A 20,821-nucleotide genomic window follows, 5' to 3' on the forward strand; every position below is an offset into this window, starting at 1 on the left:
TGGAGACACTACAAGATATGGCTGCCAACCGATGTCAGGGGCGTTCTTGTTGTCAGTTTCTATCCAGATTGCTTGAGTGAATGTCTGGAGATGTAGGCACCTCGGAGTGATTGTGTTAAGCTAGCACTAAGTCCCTCCCCCATCCACCTTTATTCTTTTCTCTACAATAAGGCTTTCAAATAAGTCATGGTTGTACGGGAGTGAAGCATTGGTGTTGAGCACTGATGTCATGCTGTCGATGATGATGATGATGCATGTTGTGGGCTAAAAGCTCAGCAGTGGTTGTGGTTATCGGTGGTCTGAATGTACAAGTAAGTAGATAGCTCGTCAGACTCAGTCAGGTGGCCGACATGAATTAAACTCCGCTTGTACGGATGTTACGCAGAATTCCGCACCAACACCGCTTTGCCGCTCGCAGTTAGGCTCTGGTACGGCCAAAAAGCCTATCACGCACGCGATTGGCGAGAGCATCGGGCCGCTTGCCGGTTCAACATCATGGTGAGCTCTGGTTGACCGAAAGTTTGGACCCAACAGCCAACCATGGTCTAGTATCCACCAAATGCTGGTTGCCACTGGCGCATCCAGATGGTATCAGAATTTTCAGAGCGTTACCGCCGCACACACGTTATATATGAGGCACTGTAGACATGTTTTTTTACCTGGTTTTCGACGTCATTTCACGGGTATTTTCGGTGGCTGTTTTGACGGGGACGCTAGCTTGGAAGGTTTAGACCGAGAACTAAGCTGTGAGAATACCCTTAATAAAATGGATAATGGCGAACGAATGCTTCGTTTATGCAGTAATAAAGTCCTGTACGTCGAATTTTCTCTGACAACCTGTTTTATTATCTCCCCGGAAGCACCACGCCTTAGTTACTGGCAGCCGTGCCGTGGTTTACAGATGGTGTCAGATAATATGTGTTCCGTAGGCATTACCGTGGAGGTATCACAGATTAGTCGCGTGGGCCACTAAGTATAAGGCTTTCCATCGAACACAGCCGTTGTTCAAAGAGAAACCCCAACCTGTTAATTACGATCACTAAGTCACCCCTGTACGTTGAATGCAGCTCCCGTCACTCATGCCGTCCACCTAAACGGACATTATTTGCATGACTCCCCACTCAGTTTGCGAGATGCAGGTTATGTCGCTCATGGCATCCAGTTAAACGAACCCAGCTGACGTGCACGACTAACATGCGACACGGGGCCTATGACGCCCAGTCAGCTTGCGAGTTGCAGCTTACGGTGCTGGTTGCATCCACCTAAGCAAATTGGCTCACGTGCACAACTAACATGCGCACAGTCAACTTGTGTGGTGCGTACGGACCACGCCGTCTATCTTGGATCGATGGTTCAACTGTTTTCATCATTTTCTATCATTACATTTGTTTTGGGCAGGAAAGTGTGAAGGTTTCCGGAGTTCGTCGTGTTCACAGTAGTTTTGGTACCCTGAAGTGCATAGAGGAGTGACCATTGTCAGTTTATTTGAAGGCCACTATTACGTCGTTGTGGCCAACAACGCACTGGTTTGATTATTTTACGGCGTGCGCTTTCTGGAAGCGACGTTCTCGTAGGACCGTGCGGTCCTGACGTCGGTTTCAAGTAAGAGTCCATATTTTGGGCATCGTAAATGGTTCTTGTTCTGTTATGTACTGAATATTAGGTTCTAAGGAATATGAGACTTACGACAAAAGAAAAAGCAAGTGGATCTCGGGACGCTTCAGAACTTTTGATTCCGTTCGCGTAGCGGCAAACATGTTGCTTGTCCATTGTTTCTCTTTTCTTGTTAAAAAAAACTTGAAAGCGCAGAGCAGTACGAGTCGGCTGCCTTGCTGCGTTCACCTGACGTGGTTATCGGGGATTCCAGACACATCTCACCTTAGACATCAGTTCAGATGTTACAAATAATTACGGAAACAATCTCTCAGCGATTATCTAAACGGGTATTCTTCTTTCAACAGTTTCAGGAAATACGGAGACAACGGAGGGGTAAGGATGACTGGTCTGTTACTGTGATAAGCTAGTGCTTAGACCATTGAGCTGATAGAAAAAAGCCACTTTGCCGCATCGTCCATACGAACTATACCTTGGGACATGTGTAGACTGTTGGCTACGTTGTCTGCAACCGAAATATGCGGGTGCTATGTGATACGTGCGTCATTCCGGGCAGCGTTACTTATACGGAATTGGCGAAGCGTGACGTCACAGCCGGACGCGACCCTGGCCGCTCGCATCTGTGTCTCGATTTGACCTATTACAAAGGTTTTCGCTTGGTGCTGCCTGTCCATCATCTTAAACTGGCATAGGAGCAAACCGTCCGGTTTTTATTACCATTGCATATACGACCTGTCCTCATATCATCTGTGCCTATGTACAATAGGTGATTTGTTTCGATAAGACTTCCCAAAAGTGGTTACTCGTGTGTTTCGTCGACATTCACGATGTCTGGGAAACGTCAGAATAGCGCAACCTGTTGCGTTTTGGCGAAGCATATGGAGCTGCAGTGCGCTTCCCCCGATTTCAATACCAACACGCGTCGGCACTGGTGATGCTCAGACAGAACTGGCGGCATTTTGGTCATAATGAAACGAGGCTATCAGGTGCTTACTTAACAGAGCTGACTGACATTTGTGATGGCAATTGTATATACCACGTTTTCTGAGGGCCTATTCGAACACGTCAGCTACAAACTATTGCGTTTCAGACGACAGCGTCGCGTATTTCGGTCGAGCGTTTCGGGTGTCCAACTCACCCTTGTTTACCCCGAGATTTGTAGGTCATCTGTCGTGCGGAAATGTAGTCATTTTAAGGTTGTGATAGTGAAACCTAGCTGATCGTCCAGCTGTAGCGCCCTTTCGGTGCCTAGCTGCCATGCCACACAAAGGAGGCACGAGGGCTGGGATACTGCCAGGTTGCCCAAGCCTAGACAGGGGAAGTCGAGTGGCATAGGTCGGGTTCGAACCACGGACCTTCCGGTCAGTAAATACGCGCTCTAACCACTTGGTCTACCTCGCCCCCGAAACCTAACTGAAAGACGGTTTTTGTGCCTTAGGCAAAATGATGCTGGGAAACCAGGGCTTGGAGTACTGCTTGTCATCATGAAATGCGTTTGGTGCACTAGTTTTGTCTCTTCGAATCTTTCTTGGTTCCCTGGATTGCCCGGTACATCGATAATACAGCCACTGAATGTAAAAGAGCATTGTCACTCTTTTGCAAGCTGTGAAGAATGGAAACCACTTAGCAACTGATTTTCCATCAGAAATTTCCTTTGAAGCCAAACCATTTCTGAGCCCGAGATAACTCAGTGATTAGGCCGCGAGCCCACTGACCGGAAGGTCCATGGTTCAAGCAATCTCGATTGCTTCTGGCTAGGATTGGACAACCTCACAGTATCTCAGCAATATAGTTTCTATCGGGTGACGTGACACCTAGCCCCAGAAATAAGCCAACTGTTGTATGCTTAACCCTGGTTTAACCCCTTATCCATATGGCTTGTGTTTTATATCCACGACCCTTTTGCAAACAAATTCGTTTTGCGATAGACTCACCTGGAACCCATCCGAAACTATCGTTTGTGACTAAGAGTGAAAGTAATGTTAACGCCTGTTCTGAACGTGTGTTCTGTCAGTGTTTCGGTGATTTAGATTGGACAAAAATAGCAGGTAAGTCAGCACTGCCGTGTGCGGTAACGTATAAAGTCATCATACGAATAGCCTCTGATTCAGCACAGCACCTCTGTGCGTATATATTAAGATTATGTTGCACTATATGTGAGGTATCAAAGTTGACTTAATGGTGTTTAGCTAGTGCTTGGGTTGTGATAGCTGGGTTACGCTTCAGTTTGTTGAATCCATGGTGTTCGTTGATACGAAGCCTTAGTTTTCTGCTGGTTTCCAAATTTAAACACGGTCCTGGTTGGTGCAACAATCTTGTAGACAGTGTGGTCACCCGAATCAGGCGGGTGCAAACCATTTGTCAGTCCCATATGCCGTTGATTCGAGGTTGCGGAGTAGACAACGGATGCTACTGCTGGTACAAAATCCGCACTTTGCCAGTTGGTTCGACCCTCATTCTCGTGGCTGTGTCTGCGTTGGTTGGCTGAAGCACATGTTCGGTGCAATTTATTTGATACCCATGGTTTCTCAGTGTTTTTTCGTTATGGGTAGTTTGGTTTCCGGTCGAAGTTATGGTGCTACAACTCCTAGTTGCTTGGTGTGTGAGTGTGCAAACTGTCGCTCCCTCCATACTCATTGGATCAGCGATTTAGAGTAGCTATGTGATTGGGTAGGTTTGTGGTGAGTTGTGGTTTCATAATAAAATAACAATCCTTCAGCTGCAACACCCTTTCGGTGCCTAGCTGCAGTTCTACCACATGGTACGGACCGATTTACGTAGTATGTACGTAATATGATAACAAATGTGTTGTCGGCTCATCTCAGTCATACTCTGAGGGGATTGTCAACCTGCTCTAGCGTTCGTTCTTGACAATTTGTTAATGGGCGTTCGTTGAAACATGAAGTGCGAGTACGGTACGACACTTGTACAAACTTCAGAGGTTTCCGCAGCTGTAGCAGTGGGTTGCGCGAGCATTTCCGCTCCTGGACTGAATCGCACTTGCTTGTATTCTCGCAAGCGATCTTATCCCCGCAGTTTTTTCGTCAACTTCCGGGAGAATCCACATTAACCGTAGTTTCTACATGTGCACCCACCGGCGTAGCTTAGGTTCTGAGACTCATTTTAGTTGGAAGGAACCACTTCCTTGCCCAAGCCGAGAATTTCAGGCACTGTTCTAGCGGTCGGAGATCTCGGTGCACAGGTAGCACGTCCCAACTTACCAGAGTTGCGACTTGGTTGTGACTTGATGATAGTATTTTTCAGCTCTGTACTAATAAGTGATTGTTTCTTCGTAGTGCTGAGATTAGATGCAGCAGACACAGCTGCGCTGTATGGCGTCCCTCTACCGGAGAACGGTTGTCCCACCAGATTGATCACAGCCATTAGCTACTAGTCGCGAAATTCTGTCCTTTACTCATGTCGATTCGGATCGCGAACTTGATCCAATTTCAGGTGAATTTTCCGGGAGAATCCTAGAAATAAACAGTTTTGTATTGTCGAAAAGCCTTTTGTGCCATTGATTAAATGAACTTTTATAAGCGGTTTGTATGAAGCTTTGAAAGCTACTTTTTATAGATATCACTTGTTACTGCGTTCAGGCAGGCGTTGCCATGCATGCGACAGGTAACTGGACTCATGCTGCTTCTTTGTCCACTCTTTGTGCACTAAATCTCGAAGAGTTGGTGTTGGTTATTGCTGCGTTTTCCTTCGGATTCTGAGAATAACTGAGCTAGAAGTCCAGTTGGACGTTCACGAACGTGCCATTAGGTATTGTGTGCAAAGTGCATACCAAAGGACAGTATAGCTTTGGTCATCTGCTTTGAACATCTGCTCCTTCTCTACCTCCTCGAAGACGAGACCGGTGTTGTCTGCGTACTCCAGATCGACAAGGTTTCCGTCAGACTATTTAAACACTGGGATTTTGAAAAACTTCCAGCCTTGGTTTCATTATTTCATCGATCACAAAATTAAACAGGAATGGAGATAATGGGTACTTTTGAAGAACACCGTTTTGTGTGCGGAAGCTTTCGGAGCTCTCCATATGCTCTCACAGTCCGGAAGTCTGAGAATACAAAGAACGTATTATGTTTACAAACTTCCGGGTCATCCCTTGATGGGCAAACGGTCAATCGAGTCGAATGCGTCGTGGAAATCCAGAAATACTAAAATTGTGGGTCGTTTTACGTGTGACTTTGTTCTTTCACCTGACGAAGTGCAAAAGTTTGGCCAACGCAACTCCCATCGGGCCGGAATCCTAACCGGGCAAGGGCTGACTGAGAACTGCACTACCATCTCTGAACAATGTGGGTGGGAGTTCATCCGAACCAGAAGCTCGCTGGCCCTTGGTAGAACATATTCGTTCATAAACCTCCGAGGCGATAGGGGGTTCCGCATTACCGTCTAGGGTTCTGCGTCAGCTGTGGGCTGCAGGTGAGCGACAGCTGGTGGCCACGGTAACTGTTGTTCGAAGTATTCGGCCCATTGGCCGGAGCGCTCTTATTTAAGGTGACCACTCCATTCTGATCCTTGATGGTTTCGCTCCCATGTGGTTTCCGGAGACCGATCAACTGAAATAATTTTCGGGCACTCCCAGCTTTCTGGACTTCTTCCATTTTCTAGGCTTTCGGTGTCCACCAGACTTCACACCCTGTTCGCACACTCACCTTCACTTGATGTCTGATAATTCCTCGAACCAGATTATGTTCAAAACGGCTTGGGATATGTCTACGAGGTTTAAGGAATACCACTGTTCGGTGTTATATCCAATGGGCCTGGTGGCGTCGTGCCACAGTCAAAACTACCAGCACTTTTCAAAGAGTTGGAAATCTCTTCTTAGTGTAAATTCACATCTGATGGTGGAGCAGTTGGGAGAGACCTTAGAGGATGATTCTGACAAATTCTAACATTTGGATCTGTCAGCTTCTCAGTTTTCAGTTTCCAAGGTCTTGTCCGCACTTCACACGGCCCTGGAAAACGAAGGGAGAAGAGAATTCAGACAAGCAAGTGGCTGGAATCCACTGATACGTTCCAAAACTAGCGGTAGTCACTTGTTAGTGCATGTCATCAGTAACTGATCAGTTTGAGTTTGTAGCATGCACGCTGTTTCCGTTTACCCGCCCTGCTGTGTGCGATAAGAAAGGTGACTCAGCTGATTGCACCACACGACCGATGTTGCATGTTATTTTTTGTGTGCCATTCATGGTTGTACGCGGGGTGGGACACTGCCGGGGCGTCCGCGCCCAGACAGGAGGTCAGTTTGGCTCCATGACCAAAACCCTTGGCCCAAAAGCTTGCCTGGAAGGCAGCGGTGTTTGGCGAGAAATGCAGGTGCATTTCAGTTTCTACAGAACAAGTTGCCATACATTTCCCAAACTCCAACCTTGAGGATCAAGAGACTGTTCTTCAGACCTTTAACCATTGAGCGATCTGATTTGAGAGACTGCGGTTGTCGTACGGATACGTTCCACTATAGCTCAGTGGTTTGCGGAGGTACGCAAACCGTCACACTACGGTAAGGTCCAGTCACTTCTTACATGACAGCCCTGCAAGCCATGTATATACCGTAACAGGTGGCGTCGATGAACACGTCAGGCCCTCAATCACATTTTTCAGCGTACGGCGTTTTGGCTATAGAGGCGGATTTTACCGAAACTTAAGGAATGTGCACAGCTGTGAGGTTTGTAAAACCTGGCTTCTCGGATCCGATGGCCCCAAAAATTTGATCACTGTTGTCATCGTGGCGCGTCCGGCGCTTGCTGTGGCAGTATTCAACCATCAAAGACGCCCGTAAGCGATTACTGGGTGACGCGTCCGACTATTCAGAGTAGCAGGCAGCCCACCAATTGATGTTTAGGGTTCTTGCCACCATCCACCGCCAATCACAGTCGGTGAGAGGTTCATGGGGGCGGGCATCCTATTCTAACATGATGCTCAGATGCTTTTGTTTGGCTATCCTTGTGAATTGTGTACATCTTGCCCTCGTTTTTTATGGAGACTTGCGACACTGTTGGTGTTAATCCCCACACTCCCCTTTTCCCTGCAATCTTTCCTAGAATCTTCATGGTGTGTTAGTTAAGTACCATTATCTATTGCTCGTGTGTCGCTATCTGTGATGATGATGGTATTAAGCCCAAGAGCTTGATACCTGTCCTTCGACAGAACAAACAAACCGAAATCAACGATCAAAATTTTTATATTCCACCAAATAGCAAGTGCAATGACATTAAAGCACTTCATAAAACAAAGTGAGCCATAGTACAGACACTGCTAAGGTATGTTTTATTCTCGTAAAATGTGTTTTGCATCCTGTAACTGATGACCTTGCTTCTAGGTGAAACGCCATACAATCTTCCTGCCGCCATCTATTTTCAGCAGCCGTAATGGAAAAATCTTTAGTGTCTGGTGCGGCCGAAATCAACAAGTGGGGAAGCCAACTGTTTATTTTGACAGAGGCTGATTTTTCTACACAATTTCGGTACGCTATAAACTATATGCGACCACTAATGTGACCCCAGTTTTGGATTACATGCAAGTCCGGAAGGTCCGTGATGCTAATTCAAGACTGACCGTTTGGGAACATTCCAAGGCGTAACAGGTTCTCCTCACTACTAGTGTGGCCCTAACGGACCACAGTATTTCTGTGACTTTTGCGTGCGTTTGCGCAACTGGGCAGCTAACCGATAACTTGGCTATTTAGAAACTGATAATATAGAGTGCTTTGTTGTGCACTTTTTATCTGCAAAAGATTTTGCAATGTTGAGCTGATTGATCGGCGCACGCAAACTCTGCTTACTGATTCCGGTCTCACCGAACCATCATCCCAGAACGATGAAAATACCGTTGTTGAAATTTCCGTACACGGCAATGGCTTTGTTGACATAAATGGGGAGCAGGGGTGTCATAACGAGATAGGTTGAATTAAACCATTTTGCATATCTCATCAGCTGTTTAAGTAAATTCAGAATCAAGCCTAGGATTTGAAAATTGCCTAGATAAGGTCCGTTGGTTGTTCTGGTGCTGCTGATAATGTTGAAAGCCTGCTCCGTGCTTTCCATAGTTGGTCTGCATCTTTTTGGGACATCAGTAAGCTAATTCTTCATTTTTTCTAGCCATTCGGTTCCTTTTTCCTATGGTTTTGTTATTGATAACTGTAATAACTAATTCTCAACTGTTGCTTGGTTTCAGGTCTTTGAGTTTTTGTCAGTTCCTCTGTACTGAGCTGAAACCACCAAGCTTTACCTTTGTCTCGTAGGTTGATGCTGTTACTCATTACGCATCTACGGACGATTACGACCAGTAAGCAACTCATTCAGTCGCCAATCGGACTTGTGCTCGCCTTATTTCACAGTTGCTCTTGTCTTGCTACTGTTTGGTCCGGTGAAACTACGCAATCTGACCAAATTTCATTTTCCTCTACACTGTTTATTACTTACCCGTATACAGAAGTTTCGGCTTTGGGATGCCGCCCCATATCTCTGGGAAGAGATTTTTAACTAACTTTTTCTATGTATTCCACACTAACCCGTACTGTCGCTATACCATCAATTCAGTTAACCAACGTTCTCAATTTTTATTGCAGCGCGATGACTTTTTCAATCTGATTGAATCTGCCGAAGGTCAGCAAGTTCGATTGTATGTTTATAACACGAAATCGGACTCTTGTCGTGAGGTCAGGTTGTGTCCCAATTCGAGCTGGGGCGGAAAAGGTCTCCTGGGATGTGATATAGGCTACGGTTATCTCCATCGTATTCCGGTCAATCGTGCTTTTCCGAGTTCGCCTCCACCAGAGGAGAAAGCCCAGTCATTCAAACCGGTGGTTTCAGCTGCTGGAAATGTGGAGTCGCCCGTTGGTATGACCCAGACGAATATGCCGATTCCGTCCCAAGCACCCCCACCTTACGAAGCCCGAACATCTAGCACAACTCATAATGGGTTTGTTGAGGTACGTTTTACATTCAAAAACATTGCACCTCATTGAGTTTTTCTGTTTCCTTTTAGATTTGTTAGGCAATGATTAGTAGCCTCCATTTCTACATCGTTTACTTCCAGATAAAGCTTCGAGATGACCCAGCAACTAAAGGTCCCTGGTTCCAGCCCAACTCTGGCTTTTCGATCGCGGATCTTTCGGTCTAGCTTGATCTCCGTTTAGCTTCGTTCAGGTTACCTGAACCCCTATGGTTTCCCCTACTAGCTTGTGTAAGAATGTTATGCTTCACCGGATGACATCGATTATCCCTGTGCTGTTACGTGGATGAAAAAGGGTGAATGCTATCCGAGCGGATAATGCTTAGCAGCATTTGGCTGTCCCTTGATTCCATCGAAGGAGAAAGACGCAGAAGTTTTCAGAACTGCTCATTATCAATAGTCAGTTTCCTAGCGTTTCGGGTTTCCAGTTCTTTGTCACTGAGTTATTAGCACAGATCATCGTTGAGTGAACTCATCGTACAGAATCCCTCTAGTAAAATTATTTCACCTCACTGCACCGTGACTTCCAGTTTTTCTATTTTCATAGGCTCAGCAACCTGATCATTATGTGATTTTCAATTACAGGCACCATTGACTGTGCCGAGTATGCCTCCTGTGCAAACGTCCATACCTCTGACCACTTCTGTTGGTTATGCACCTCCTTGCACGCTTCCACCACCCGCTGCACTGCCTGCAAATTTAGCGCAGGCCGTATCTAATGCGAGGCCGATGTCCACTCCAGCCTATCCCCATGCGAGCATGGCGTTCAGTCATGCTGGTCCCACAATTGGTGCATTCACACCACCCGTTCCATTGGATCCACAATTCTCCACGAATCAAGCGTTTCCTCAATACGCAACTTCCGATTCACAAGCAGTTCCACCACCAACTACCGCTGTCATTTCCCTTCCTGGGATGCCACCTTTGGATGTATCCATACCTCCGTTATCTGGTAAGATTTGATGCACTCTGGTTTCTGCATGTTTCACGAGATAGGTTTCATTCAAAATTCCGTGCATAGTCGATATGCTTCCAACGTTTGAGATGGTACTAGATTCAGACTCAGACGCAAAACGTGAAGAACATTGTAAACTCTTGTTCTTTAGCTGCAGAACTCGAGCAAGTAAGACCCTCCTTCTACCACTCAGTGTTTTAGTTTAGTGCAATCCAAATTTTGTATGATGTCACAGGCTGACATTTTACAGAATAAAGGACCTTATGGACGACAATCTGTTGCAGATGAGAAGTGTGGAACCTTGTACTAACGTTCCAATCATCATTGGAAGTCGTTTTTTTGGCCCCATGTGTGACATCTTTTTTCAAGTACAAAAGGGCAGATGGCATCCTAACAGTCTGAATCAAAAAGGTCCAAGCAACAGTGCAGTGACCACGTCTTCTCGACTAGCGACGGAATGTCTTCGAAACACGTGCCAAGTTTGTCGAAGAAAACAACGACCAAGCGCCGCACTTAAGCCGCCCGTATTCTACAGCATCGCCAATGCCCAAACCAGCTCGTCGATGAGAATTCCGCCCGCCGGCTAGTCTGCACTGAGCAGCAACTCTAAAGCCATGGTACTCGCGACGAAACGCTGCGTACTAATCACCGAATAATCCTATAGCTTGCTAGACAGAAGTGTAAATGTACAAGACCGGCGATTACTTATACCCACAACAAGCAAACAACAAGAAGCACGAATGAGGGCAATCAGACCCAAACTTCCTGAACAACTCAGCAGGTTCACAATCTTTAACTGAAAAGAGTTAAGCCCCACTTGAGCAACAATTTTCTAGAGTAATTACGTCCTCAGCGTAACGATGAAGGATGGGTTAGAAACCTCTTTAACAGCCAATTCACAGCGGCGGAGTAAAAGGTACCCAGCGCGCTCAGTTTCAAGGTTACCAGAATGGACGAGGAACTCCAGTAATTGAGCATGAAATTAGCACCGCAATGGAAACAGGATTCACAAAAGACGTAACCACTGTTTCATACGCCTTTCTGCTCTGCATTGATGTCTATCCCCAAAACTAAAAAAAATCGAATTAGGTTGTTTTCACTGGATTAAAACCCGCATGAATGAAATAGATGTTTCCTCAATACAAGTTTCGCCATTTTCGATGTTTATTTTGTCTGACAAAGCTTACCTTAACTACGAATCTGATCCAAAGTCAACGACTTCTTTTTCAGAACTTCACTTGACCCCGTCTTCTTCGTAGGACCATTCTACCCCGGTACAGGAGTAGGACGCAACAATACACCGTTGTGATACTCAAATTTCGTGTGGCTGTCTCTGACCTCGTTTCTTCTTTGCCTCTTTTCAAACTCCATCTGTGCTCGCCAGACACTGATAATCACGAATCAGTGTCGAAAGCATAGTTTGTTCATTCGTTCTTTTTAACCGCTGATCTGTATTGTTTGTCTCCTCACTATATTTCATTTGATTAGGCTTTGTAAGGATAGTAGCATGTGGATCGCCTGTTGAGTGGGAATATGTATGCATTCGTAGGTCTTGGTTTTACTACCGATAAATGTCGCTTGACAAGGGTCATACGTTTTGATTTTATGACTGCGTCGGTTAGCTGCTTCTTGTGATGTCGCTAGTTTCTATTGGTTGGTGGGACTCTCTTCAATATGCAATGTTCGCCGGAAGATGTACATAGGCTATCCAAGCACTGTGGGGTGATCTATTCTCACAGGTTACGCAGTAATTTCTGGTTTGCGTCTCCCCTGACCTAAACCTGTCACGTGGTGGTTGGGCTTTTGTGCTGCAATGATCCTGTGGCTGTGCTGACTCGAACCCAGTTCCTAAGGGTTCATCCATATCAGGAAGGCCAACGGGGAGCAACCTGAAGAACAGGGAGTCACCGTACCGCGAGTAATCGTATTAGGAGGCGGTCTGGAGTTAAAGTCGTACTGTCCTCTGCGATGGGAGTGTGAAAGCAGTAAGGCGTTTCCCCCAGGCGACCAGCATGTCCATATTTATGGAAGCAGCAGTGCTGCCTCCCCCCCGAGGAAGGATGGGTTAGAAAAGGTCGGTCTGGCGATCGCTTAACGATTGACCGTGACCGCCGGCACATTATTCAATGCGGTCGAGATATTTTTGAAACCAGAGACTGATGCTGCTTAAAAGGCACCTATTGGACACAGTTGAATTAGGACTGAGATACAATAATACCCTACTCCCTGCGACCATGCAGCCAAGTGGGTCAAACTTTCAAGTCGTTGGCTCCGGGAAGGGTCCTTCAAGCAAACCCTAGGAACTTCTACATTTCGGTTCAGACATTTGAGTCGTAGGCTCAAGGTGAAGTGCCTGAACCAAACCCTCTTCTTCCGCTTGGGTAACCGGGGTGTATAATTCGCTTTTGCAGCTCTTCGCTCATCGGTTTTACCTCACACATACCCATCCATCGAATGGCGCAACGCGATCAACCTGTCTACCACTCTCCTAGCCATAGTTCGCTGTCTAAACCGTCGCCCGGAAAAATTGACCAAAATAATCTCTTATCAAACGTAATACACTACTCATAAGGTTGCTGAAACCTTGCTTCCTCAATCTGTCGATTTATGTTGTATCTCCGAAACACATGCGAGACTTCACTTCAATCTTGCACATCGAGCCGCATAGGACAAGGTCAGATGTTCCACCTTTCACTAATCGAGTATTTGGTAATCCTGACGTAATGGCAATTTGGAGTTGTACGTCCTCCAGATCAATCATTTCGATCTCTAACTTTCCAGGCCCTGAGAACAGGTCTGTATTCGCTCTTTAGTGGCCGCTAACTGGTGCCATTGGACTCTTCCAGAGACCTAACTGGATTGTGCGTGGAAATCATATCATTAATTCCGAGGTACATTGGATGGTTCTAGCCAGACATTCTACGGGTTGCCCTGTGTACTTCAAAATACCTTCTATCTCGTAGAGCCCTCTTCGATCAGCATTGCGTCGGATGGAGACGACGCAGAGGCAGTCGGGCCAGCCAACGAAGCATGGTTCTTCACCAGTTACCTCAATTACGTTTTTCGATAGTTGCCATCTCTGCGGGACCAGACAAACCTATGGTTATAGTGGCCCTGACAGATTCGGTTGTCACGCAGCCAGCGGCGATACTGCATCAAAGCTGTCACCTTCACTGCATAGCCTTGCCATACTGACAAAAACATTTGACGCCGATGAACTGGCTACTTTATTGCGTGGCACCCACGTCGTCAAATCTGTAGCATCTGTAAACACTGCGCTTCAGTGCACGGTTTGTGATCTGAGAAACTGGGTGACTGCTTTTTCCTTGCTTCACAATAGCCACTTTTACGAAGAAGTTTGAAGTTTCAACTCACCGAGATTCCTATGTCAGAATCTGCTGTTTAGTTCAGTTCACTTGGTAATGCACATGTATCAAAAGTCCAAACCGCCTGTTCCCACGGATCAACAGATACCTAGTAATCACAACTCGATCATATGAAGGCAATTATCTACGACGATGAACATTTTTCGATTGCACATAAACAAAGAGAAGGAGGTACTCAAAATGAACACCGAAATCGATAATGTAAAAATGAACACAGCCAACGTGAGAACACGGGTTATAAGGTGTATATGTCGTGGAGTGTGGTTCTGCACGGGATGAATACAAATGTGTTAGCGCACACCTACAAACCGCCTGAATGCGAAGCCTCATGAGTAAACGTGCTATGATGCTGCATGCAATGGTAGTTCACACCCAGCCGTGGTTAGCTGATGTGTTCGATCGGCTTTTTTCTTGGATGGACGCACCTTTTTCGGATGGTTGGGACGTTTGCGTGGGCGAGAAGTGCAAACAATTGTAAAGGCACCTGACACATCAGAAATGCTTTTTTCATCCATCAAAGTCGCAGAGGACTCCAGTTCTTTCTCAGGGACGTCCGGTGGGGAGTACGTCGTTTGCTGAGCATTGGGCTGTTCAGGAGTGCTGGGAAGCAGCACCTCGCCCCGTCTCCACGGTCGACCAGTCAGCTAGAAAGAAATGAAATAAACGGTGTATTTATGTTGGAATATTCCCCCAAAACGAAGACCAGTGATAAGAAATGGTCCAGGTGGTCTGATTCGGGAGCGGCCTCCCTTCTGGAAGACGCCCCTTATTGTACGTATTACATTTGGACGGCAATACAAGCACATACGGAACCTAGCGCCTTGACATTATTACCCTCTCTTTATAGCAATTGCAACATGACAACCCTCCACAAGGACAGCTTATTTTGTCCACGAATGGCGCCACCATGGCCAGAGTTGGGAGGCCTCCGTTAGGAAGCCATCATTTCACAAACACTAACGGAATTCCACCAGGGATTTCCATTCGCGTTCAGATATGTATGGTTTTCTAAATATTTTCCTTCCACCGTAGGCGTTTTGTCCAGCGTCGCGGCTAAGTCAACACATTAATTTTAGGTGGTCACTTTTGCGCATTATGGAGCAACCTTATCGACGTAAAATTTTCACTCCATCAGTGAGGAGACTGAATGTAAGTGGAAGGACTTTAGCTTACGAAATGTGGTAAGCATTTCCAAAAGAGATTAACTCGTGGAAGAGATCGCTTTCAGTCAGTCCTTTGAAACCTATCTCTCGATAAAGGAAAAGTCTACAATTGTACCCCTGAGAGAGATCACTTCCACTTGGTCTTGTTAGGAGTATAAAGTATAGTGAATTTGTTCTCACTCAAGATCGGCTACAGGGGCCCACCAAAGGTGATCTCTCTGTGAGGGACATAACCATTCGAATAACCCGTAAGAGACTAATCACAGGTAGTCTCATTTTACGGTGGCCTTTGCAGAGAAAGGAAGTTGTAGTAGCTTTGTGCTATACCGACGAAAATCATTTTATGAGGCCCTCTATCACTGGTTGATTGACTTAGTTGCGCGGACTTAAGCAACGAAAGTTGTTAACAAGGTTGAAATATGGCCGCTAAATCTTCAGCCGCGAAAACATCGACTGCCACTAGTCGTACTGAGGCACTCTGTTAATTCAATGTGACGAATCATGCCAAAGGTGTGAAACCTCCAGTCGACAGTGCAACGTTCGCCATCTCGAATGAGTCGGTAACTGGGCAACAGATAGCACGCACTGCAGACAGCTTCAATTATCATAGGGGATGTAGAAACAAGGGTTCGAATGTCTCAGGTGATTATGAAGTATAAACGCTTGCATGTAGAGGCCCGGTCGTTTGAATAGCGCCAGGTTGATGTCGTGTCTGTTAGTTTATTTCCGACGATGCTTTGACAACAAAACCTCCAAGACCATTCCACATTTGGGAACTCCAAGTATCTCTCTAGGAAACAGTAGTCTGCAGTTCCAGGTTTCCTATCAATCTGTTGAAAACCACAGAGCTTCCCGCGAGACCAGCTACAGTCTCGTTCTCCTTGGGAGGACTGCAGTTTTACTACTGGTGGCAAATTTTCTTCAAATTGCTTTACTTGATATGGTTGGAAAAAGCAACCACATGCTGATTGCTTTGTGAACCCAGGTTTCCCTCACTAAGTTTGACGGTCATAGAGCCTGTTGTTCGTCCTGTATTTCTTAACTCGATCACTCTTAGCGTTTTCGTTATAGGGGAAAAAACCTCGGAATTTCCTGCGGCACAGCGGTTTCGTAAATGAGAACTAAGGTATACCCGTTTTGGGCGAAGTTCTAGAACCAGTGAAGAAACCGATTTAGGGGACGTGGATAAGTACGAGCCGTTTCCGTTCCTGTCAGGCCAAACGTACTGGAACGGCATTACTGACAACACTGAAGTTTAGGAACGTTCGACGGACACAGTCGAACGTGGTTGGCACTAATCGCAGCCTTCATTCCATTCAGCAGGATCCTCTCAACAGATTTAAAGTGCAATCGTAAGAGGATTCAGCGACACTGGCGTGTACAACATCCCATAGGATGGTGTTAAGCCAAGAGTATGTTCACTGTCCCATTTTTCAAGCAAACTCCGTTATTAGAAGTTGGCGTAAGCATAGTTACCGGTTTCCTAACGGAACGAAAAGATTGCGCTCTTCACTGATGCAGTTGACTAGGGGGTACACCTGGTGTAATACGATTTCAGAATTGACTGGTCGTGGAAGCTTGATGTCTCTGATTGGGAAAGGGGATATTTTAACGCACAAAATGAAAGGTACCAATGAGATTGTAACTAATTTGTTAATTGTCTTGGTCCCTCCGTGTGCATGACATTGCGGTGGAAGTATTGAAGAATAAAATGCGAGGATGCTTTTGTATGGCATAAGTAAAACAAGACTGCGTCTATTTTATACTGACATCATTCAGTGTCTGAAGTTTCACTATCAAAAAGGCTGCTGCGGCACCCGGAATTTGAGTGGACAGTACACTACAAAGGCGTTTCTTTGCTCATGCTAACTGAACACAGTGCTAGTATTGACTGGAATCCCGGACTATTTGTCGGAGAGTTTTCACCAACCTTATAAGTAGTGTTTATTCAGGCATGCATTTCCCAAAGGCAGTTAAATACGGTGGACCTAACTCGTTCGATTTTGCCAACGACTCTTCAAGAATAATCGAACTGAGAGACTATCATTAATGATCTTCAGAGAGAAATTTTTCCGCGGAAAAGACCGACGTTTCCCTTTTCCAGCAAACAACGAAAGTTGTCTGCCATTTATATCCAACTACATCAGTTTCTTGTGTTGACATTCGGTGTCTAGAATTGTTTCGGGCTTAGTAATGGGTTCGCCGATTATCGTGCATACACATTGGCTTCTGACTTTGTGTTTTTTCCTCAGTAGGTCATATTGTTGACAGTAAAGAATGAGAGACCTAAGGGACAGGTCACATTTTGTCTTCAAAAACAGTAGATGAAACTAAATAACGTACCTCATTTCGATAGGTCGCTGAACTATTTGTTGTCCTTCTATACCGACTACGGATTAGTATATCGCCATAGATACATTATCCCGTTGTTGTTGTGAAATGGTGTCCATCCTTCATACGATCATCAAACAGGAGCGATTAAACTTGGCTATTTTGAAGCTATACTATAGATTGGACATTGAATAGATCGGACATAGTTTTTTCGATCACAACTGACTACGACATACTTGCACCTATAGGCTAGGGAAAGCGAATTAAACCCATAGCTTGAATGTGTGCGCAACCGGTTTCTTTCAACCAACTCTTGAGGCCGATCTTACCTCAGTTTACTGTTTACTACCCACAACCCATAAATCCGCCCATACCTGATCCCAGTCCAGATAGGTATCACAGTGATGTCATTCCCTTCACATCATTCAACAGAGTGAGTTTAGGGAGAGTTTTGTTCACTTCAAGACGATGTGAACTGGTCTGTTGCTCAAATTAGGTTACGAACTCATAGGTCAATCAGCTGATTCTTTGCTGAGGTGTACAATTGCTTGGATCAAACCCTAGAAGAGAAAGACAGAAGTATGTGCATATTACCAAATTAGGATAGGAAAGCTGAAATACTCGGCGAACAAGCAGTATTATCGATCACATAGCTGGGAAGAAAAAAACAATGTGAGAAAAGTTCGTTTCGAGAGAAATGTTGCTCAACCAAAAAATTCATTTTTGGAACTACAGCTGATTCAATATAAGAAAATGCAAGAAACGTTGCGTTAAAGAAATGGCCCTGGATAATCCTCAGTTGATTGATGGGGGTGACTGTCTTCTGACTACTACAGCGAGCGATGATTATTGGAATTCGCCTGATAATTTGACCTCTGGCAAGACAGCAAACCATGACATCATAATGCTCTCACAGTTATGGTCAGACCCACATGAGCTATTTGTATCCGCAGCCAGAGTTGACTATTTGGCTAAGATGAACCCTGGACACTGAGTTACTACAACAACCCAACATACAAAATCCAACGAAATTAGAGATCAAAGAAAAGGCTCACTTGACGGCGCCGAACCAACTGTTCGGGGTTGAATGTTTGCTTCGCCAGGCCATCTTCGTCTACCGTTGACAGTAGTTCGATGTTGCTGTCCGTCTTCTCTGGGTTCTTTCCACATGGAGGCGTTCGCCACCAATCACAGAGTACTGCAAATTCAAGTAAACAGAATGGGTATAAAGAATCAAAACAAGACATGAAGATGAGTTAATAGGGATCAGTGGGGAATAAGATATCACTTGATACGAAAAATTCGGGGTCTGGTTGCAATCTACAGATACTTCGTTCGATTATGCGATAAAATCAAATCGGCTGTAGGGGTGAAAATGTCCGACTTCCGGAGGCTGATCTTTTAAAGCTGGGAGGCAAAGTGAAATGNATATATATATAGGCAGGACGTTGTGCGTATCAAACAATGTGATGTTTGTGATCCACAAATGGTGTTCAAATGATGTTCTTCGGTGTTCAAATCGGTGCGGTAAGGGGAAAGCTTGGGGTGCCTCGCAAAACCCACGGCCTACCTACTCCACAGCGCAAAAGCAAGAAGACGACATCCCCAAGTAGGTGTATTTGTCGACAACGTCCGGCACATGATAAATTACCATGTGCAGGGTCGAGGTAGGACGACTTTGTAGCTTGAAGGCCAAAAAAATTCCGTAAGGATGTGCGCCTCTCTCTAGAAGATTCCATATGGATTGCATTTGTGAGGCGAAAGAATTGAAAGTGATATCGTCAGCGTACTTAGTGTTCGTTAACGCCTCTGAGTTTTCATTGTATCAGCAATAACGTACAAAGCCACGGTGCTCATCTACTGAACTAAGTATTACTCACACTACTTAGTTGATTTCATCACAAACACTATTATTTCTTTTTTCGACGTAAATTACACTCCGGTAATGACTCCTGCCATAGGCCTCCATTTCCATTCGATGATACACAATGGGATCGAATGCGGTAGCTTAGTGGATGGATGTATTTGACTTTTTGATATTTGCGCATGAGACTGGGATAAATGCCTCAAGTCTCAAATTCTATGTAATGCTTGTTAAGGCTGCACTGAGAGATGGTACGGGATCGCATGAAAGTATACAGTGAGCTGTAAATAGGCATGCTGAATGTACACCTGAGAATGATGTGTCCAACTTGACTATTCCAAGGCAGCAGCTACCAATAACCTTGACACACTGATCCTAACAAATAAATGGTGTGTAAGGCAACCATTCTTTTTCGCATTCTTTGGAGATGGCGGTTAAGAACACAAGTGAGCTGACCAGTAAAGAAGTTCAGGCTTCGTTGCAACGTCAAGGACTGACCGCCCCTAGATCGCCTCGATGCGATACAAGGCTGGTTGGTTCTCTATAGGGCGAATCCGGCCAACTGGATTCTCGTGGATGTGACTCTTCAAGTGGTGGACCAACCTGCGCAGACTAATATCACGGAGCACTTTGGAAGCTACGATGTCTTAATGGTCTTCGTACGATACCTTGACACTTTTTGAAACTGGGAATAGCCGTCGAGGTGCTCCGTTCTGTCGGTATTCGTTCCTCACTCCTGATACTTTGGGGTAAAGTCGTCAGGATAGTCCCAAGGGACTCATAATCTGGACCAGGTGCTTTGTTGTGCTGAAGCCACTGGACTTCGCTGTCGTTGGAGAAGTGGTATCCACGTTTCACTCGGATTTGGTCTTTTTAGAGGTTGAGTCGGTGAGGTCCAGCTATTGTCCAGTCTACTGTTCAAGACGACTTTTCTATGGATGATTCGAAGTCCTGTTCTTTTGAGATATCGTTTCACTAGTACCCGCCCTCGGACCAGTTGACCGCATTTTCCAGAACAGGATGCGACTGTTTCCCGTTGCAGAAGCTTTCTTCACTTTGAAATCCACTAATACTCCTTGTCAAACATTAGGCTCAATATTCGGCGTTTAAAGGGTCCGCGCGCGCTACCATAATAGTTTCTTGCTGGGTCGTTACGAGATCCAGTGTTCATTTGATTGTGCAAGCAACCTTGGGCAGCCAATTCCAACATCTATGAGCATGGTTTCTTTCACCTTTCTCCAATTACCATTCAAATCAAATTGTGTCAGTTCAGTTGTGGATGCATCTGAGCCAACTCAGTTCGATACTGTTGAGCTACAGAGATGCTTTACAGAAGATAACCTGAATGGCATTGGAGCATTCGGCATGTCCCAGAGGAGAAGCGATTAGATACGCCTGACCGTACGATGCTGCGATCGAAGCCATTGGTGTACTGCAAATGAACAAGAATCTTGTATCGGAGCTCCTCACAGATAGCTGATTACCACATTGCTTAAGAAAATTCAGCGTTGGTTTGTAGGTGGTGGCAACTAAGTCACACAGT

General features: G+C 45.5%; 2 protein-coding genes across 2 annotated transcripts in view; one reads left to right on the top strand and one right to left on the bottom strand.

Annotated features, from left to right (window-relative positions):
- Window positions 1–20,821, top strand: part of T265_03809 (hypothetical protein) — a gene marked incomplete at both ends in the record, with an annotated part of 37,970 nt that overhangs the window by 17,004 nt on the left and 145 nt on the right. Inside the window, 2 exons of the mRNA XM_009168380.1 lie at window positions 9,194–9,556; window positions 10,165–10,531. Of these exons, the coding sequence (XP_009166644.1) occupies window positions 9,194–9,556; window positions 10,165–10,531 (730 nt within the window). The remainder of the gene's footprint in view (window positions 1–9,193; window positions 9,557–10,164; window positions 10,532–20,821) is intronic.
- T265_13337 (hypothetical protein) overlaps window positions 14,038–20,821 on the bottom strand; it is a gene marked incomplete at both ends in the record, with an annotated part of 39,631 nt that continues 32,847 nt past the window's right edge. Inside the window, 2 exons of the mRNA XM_009168411.1 lie at window positions 14,038–14,564; window positions 18,470–18,612. Of these exons, the coding sequence (XP_009166675.1) occupies window positions 14,262–14,564; window positions 18,470–18,612 (446 nt within the window). The remainder of the gene's footprint in view (window positions 14,565–18,469; window positions 18,613–20,821) is intronic.

The sequence above is a fragment of the Opisthorchis viverrini genome, assembly GCF_000715545.1.
Source record: "Opisthorchis viverrini unplaced genomic scaffold opera_v5_56, whole genome shotgun sequence".
In the NCBI taxonomy this organism is placed as follows: domain Eukaryota; kingdom Metazoa; phylum Platyhelminthes; class Trematoda; order Opisthorchiida; family Opisthorchiidae; genus Opisthorchis; species Opisthorchis viverrini.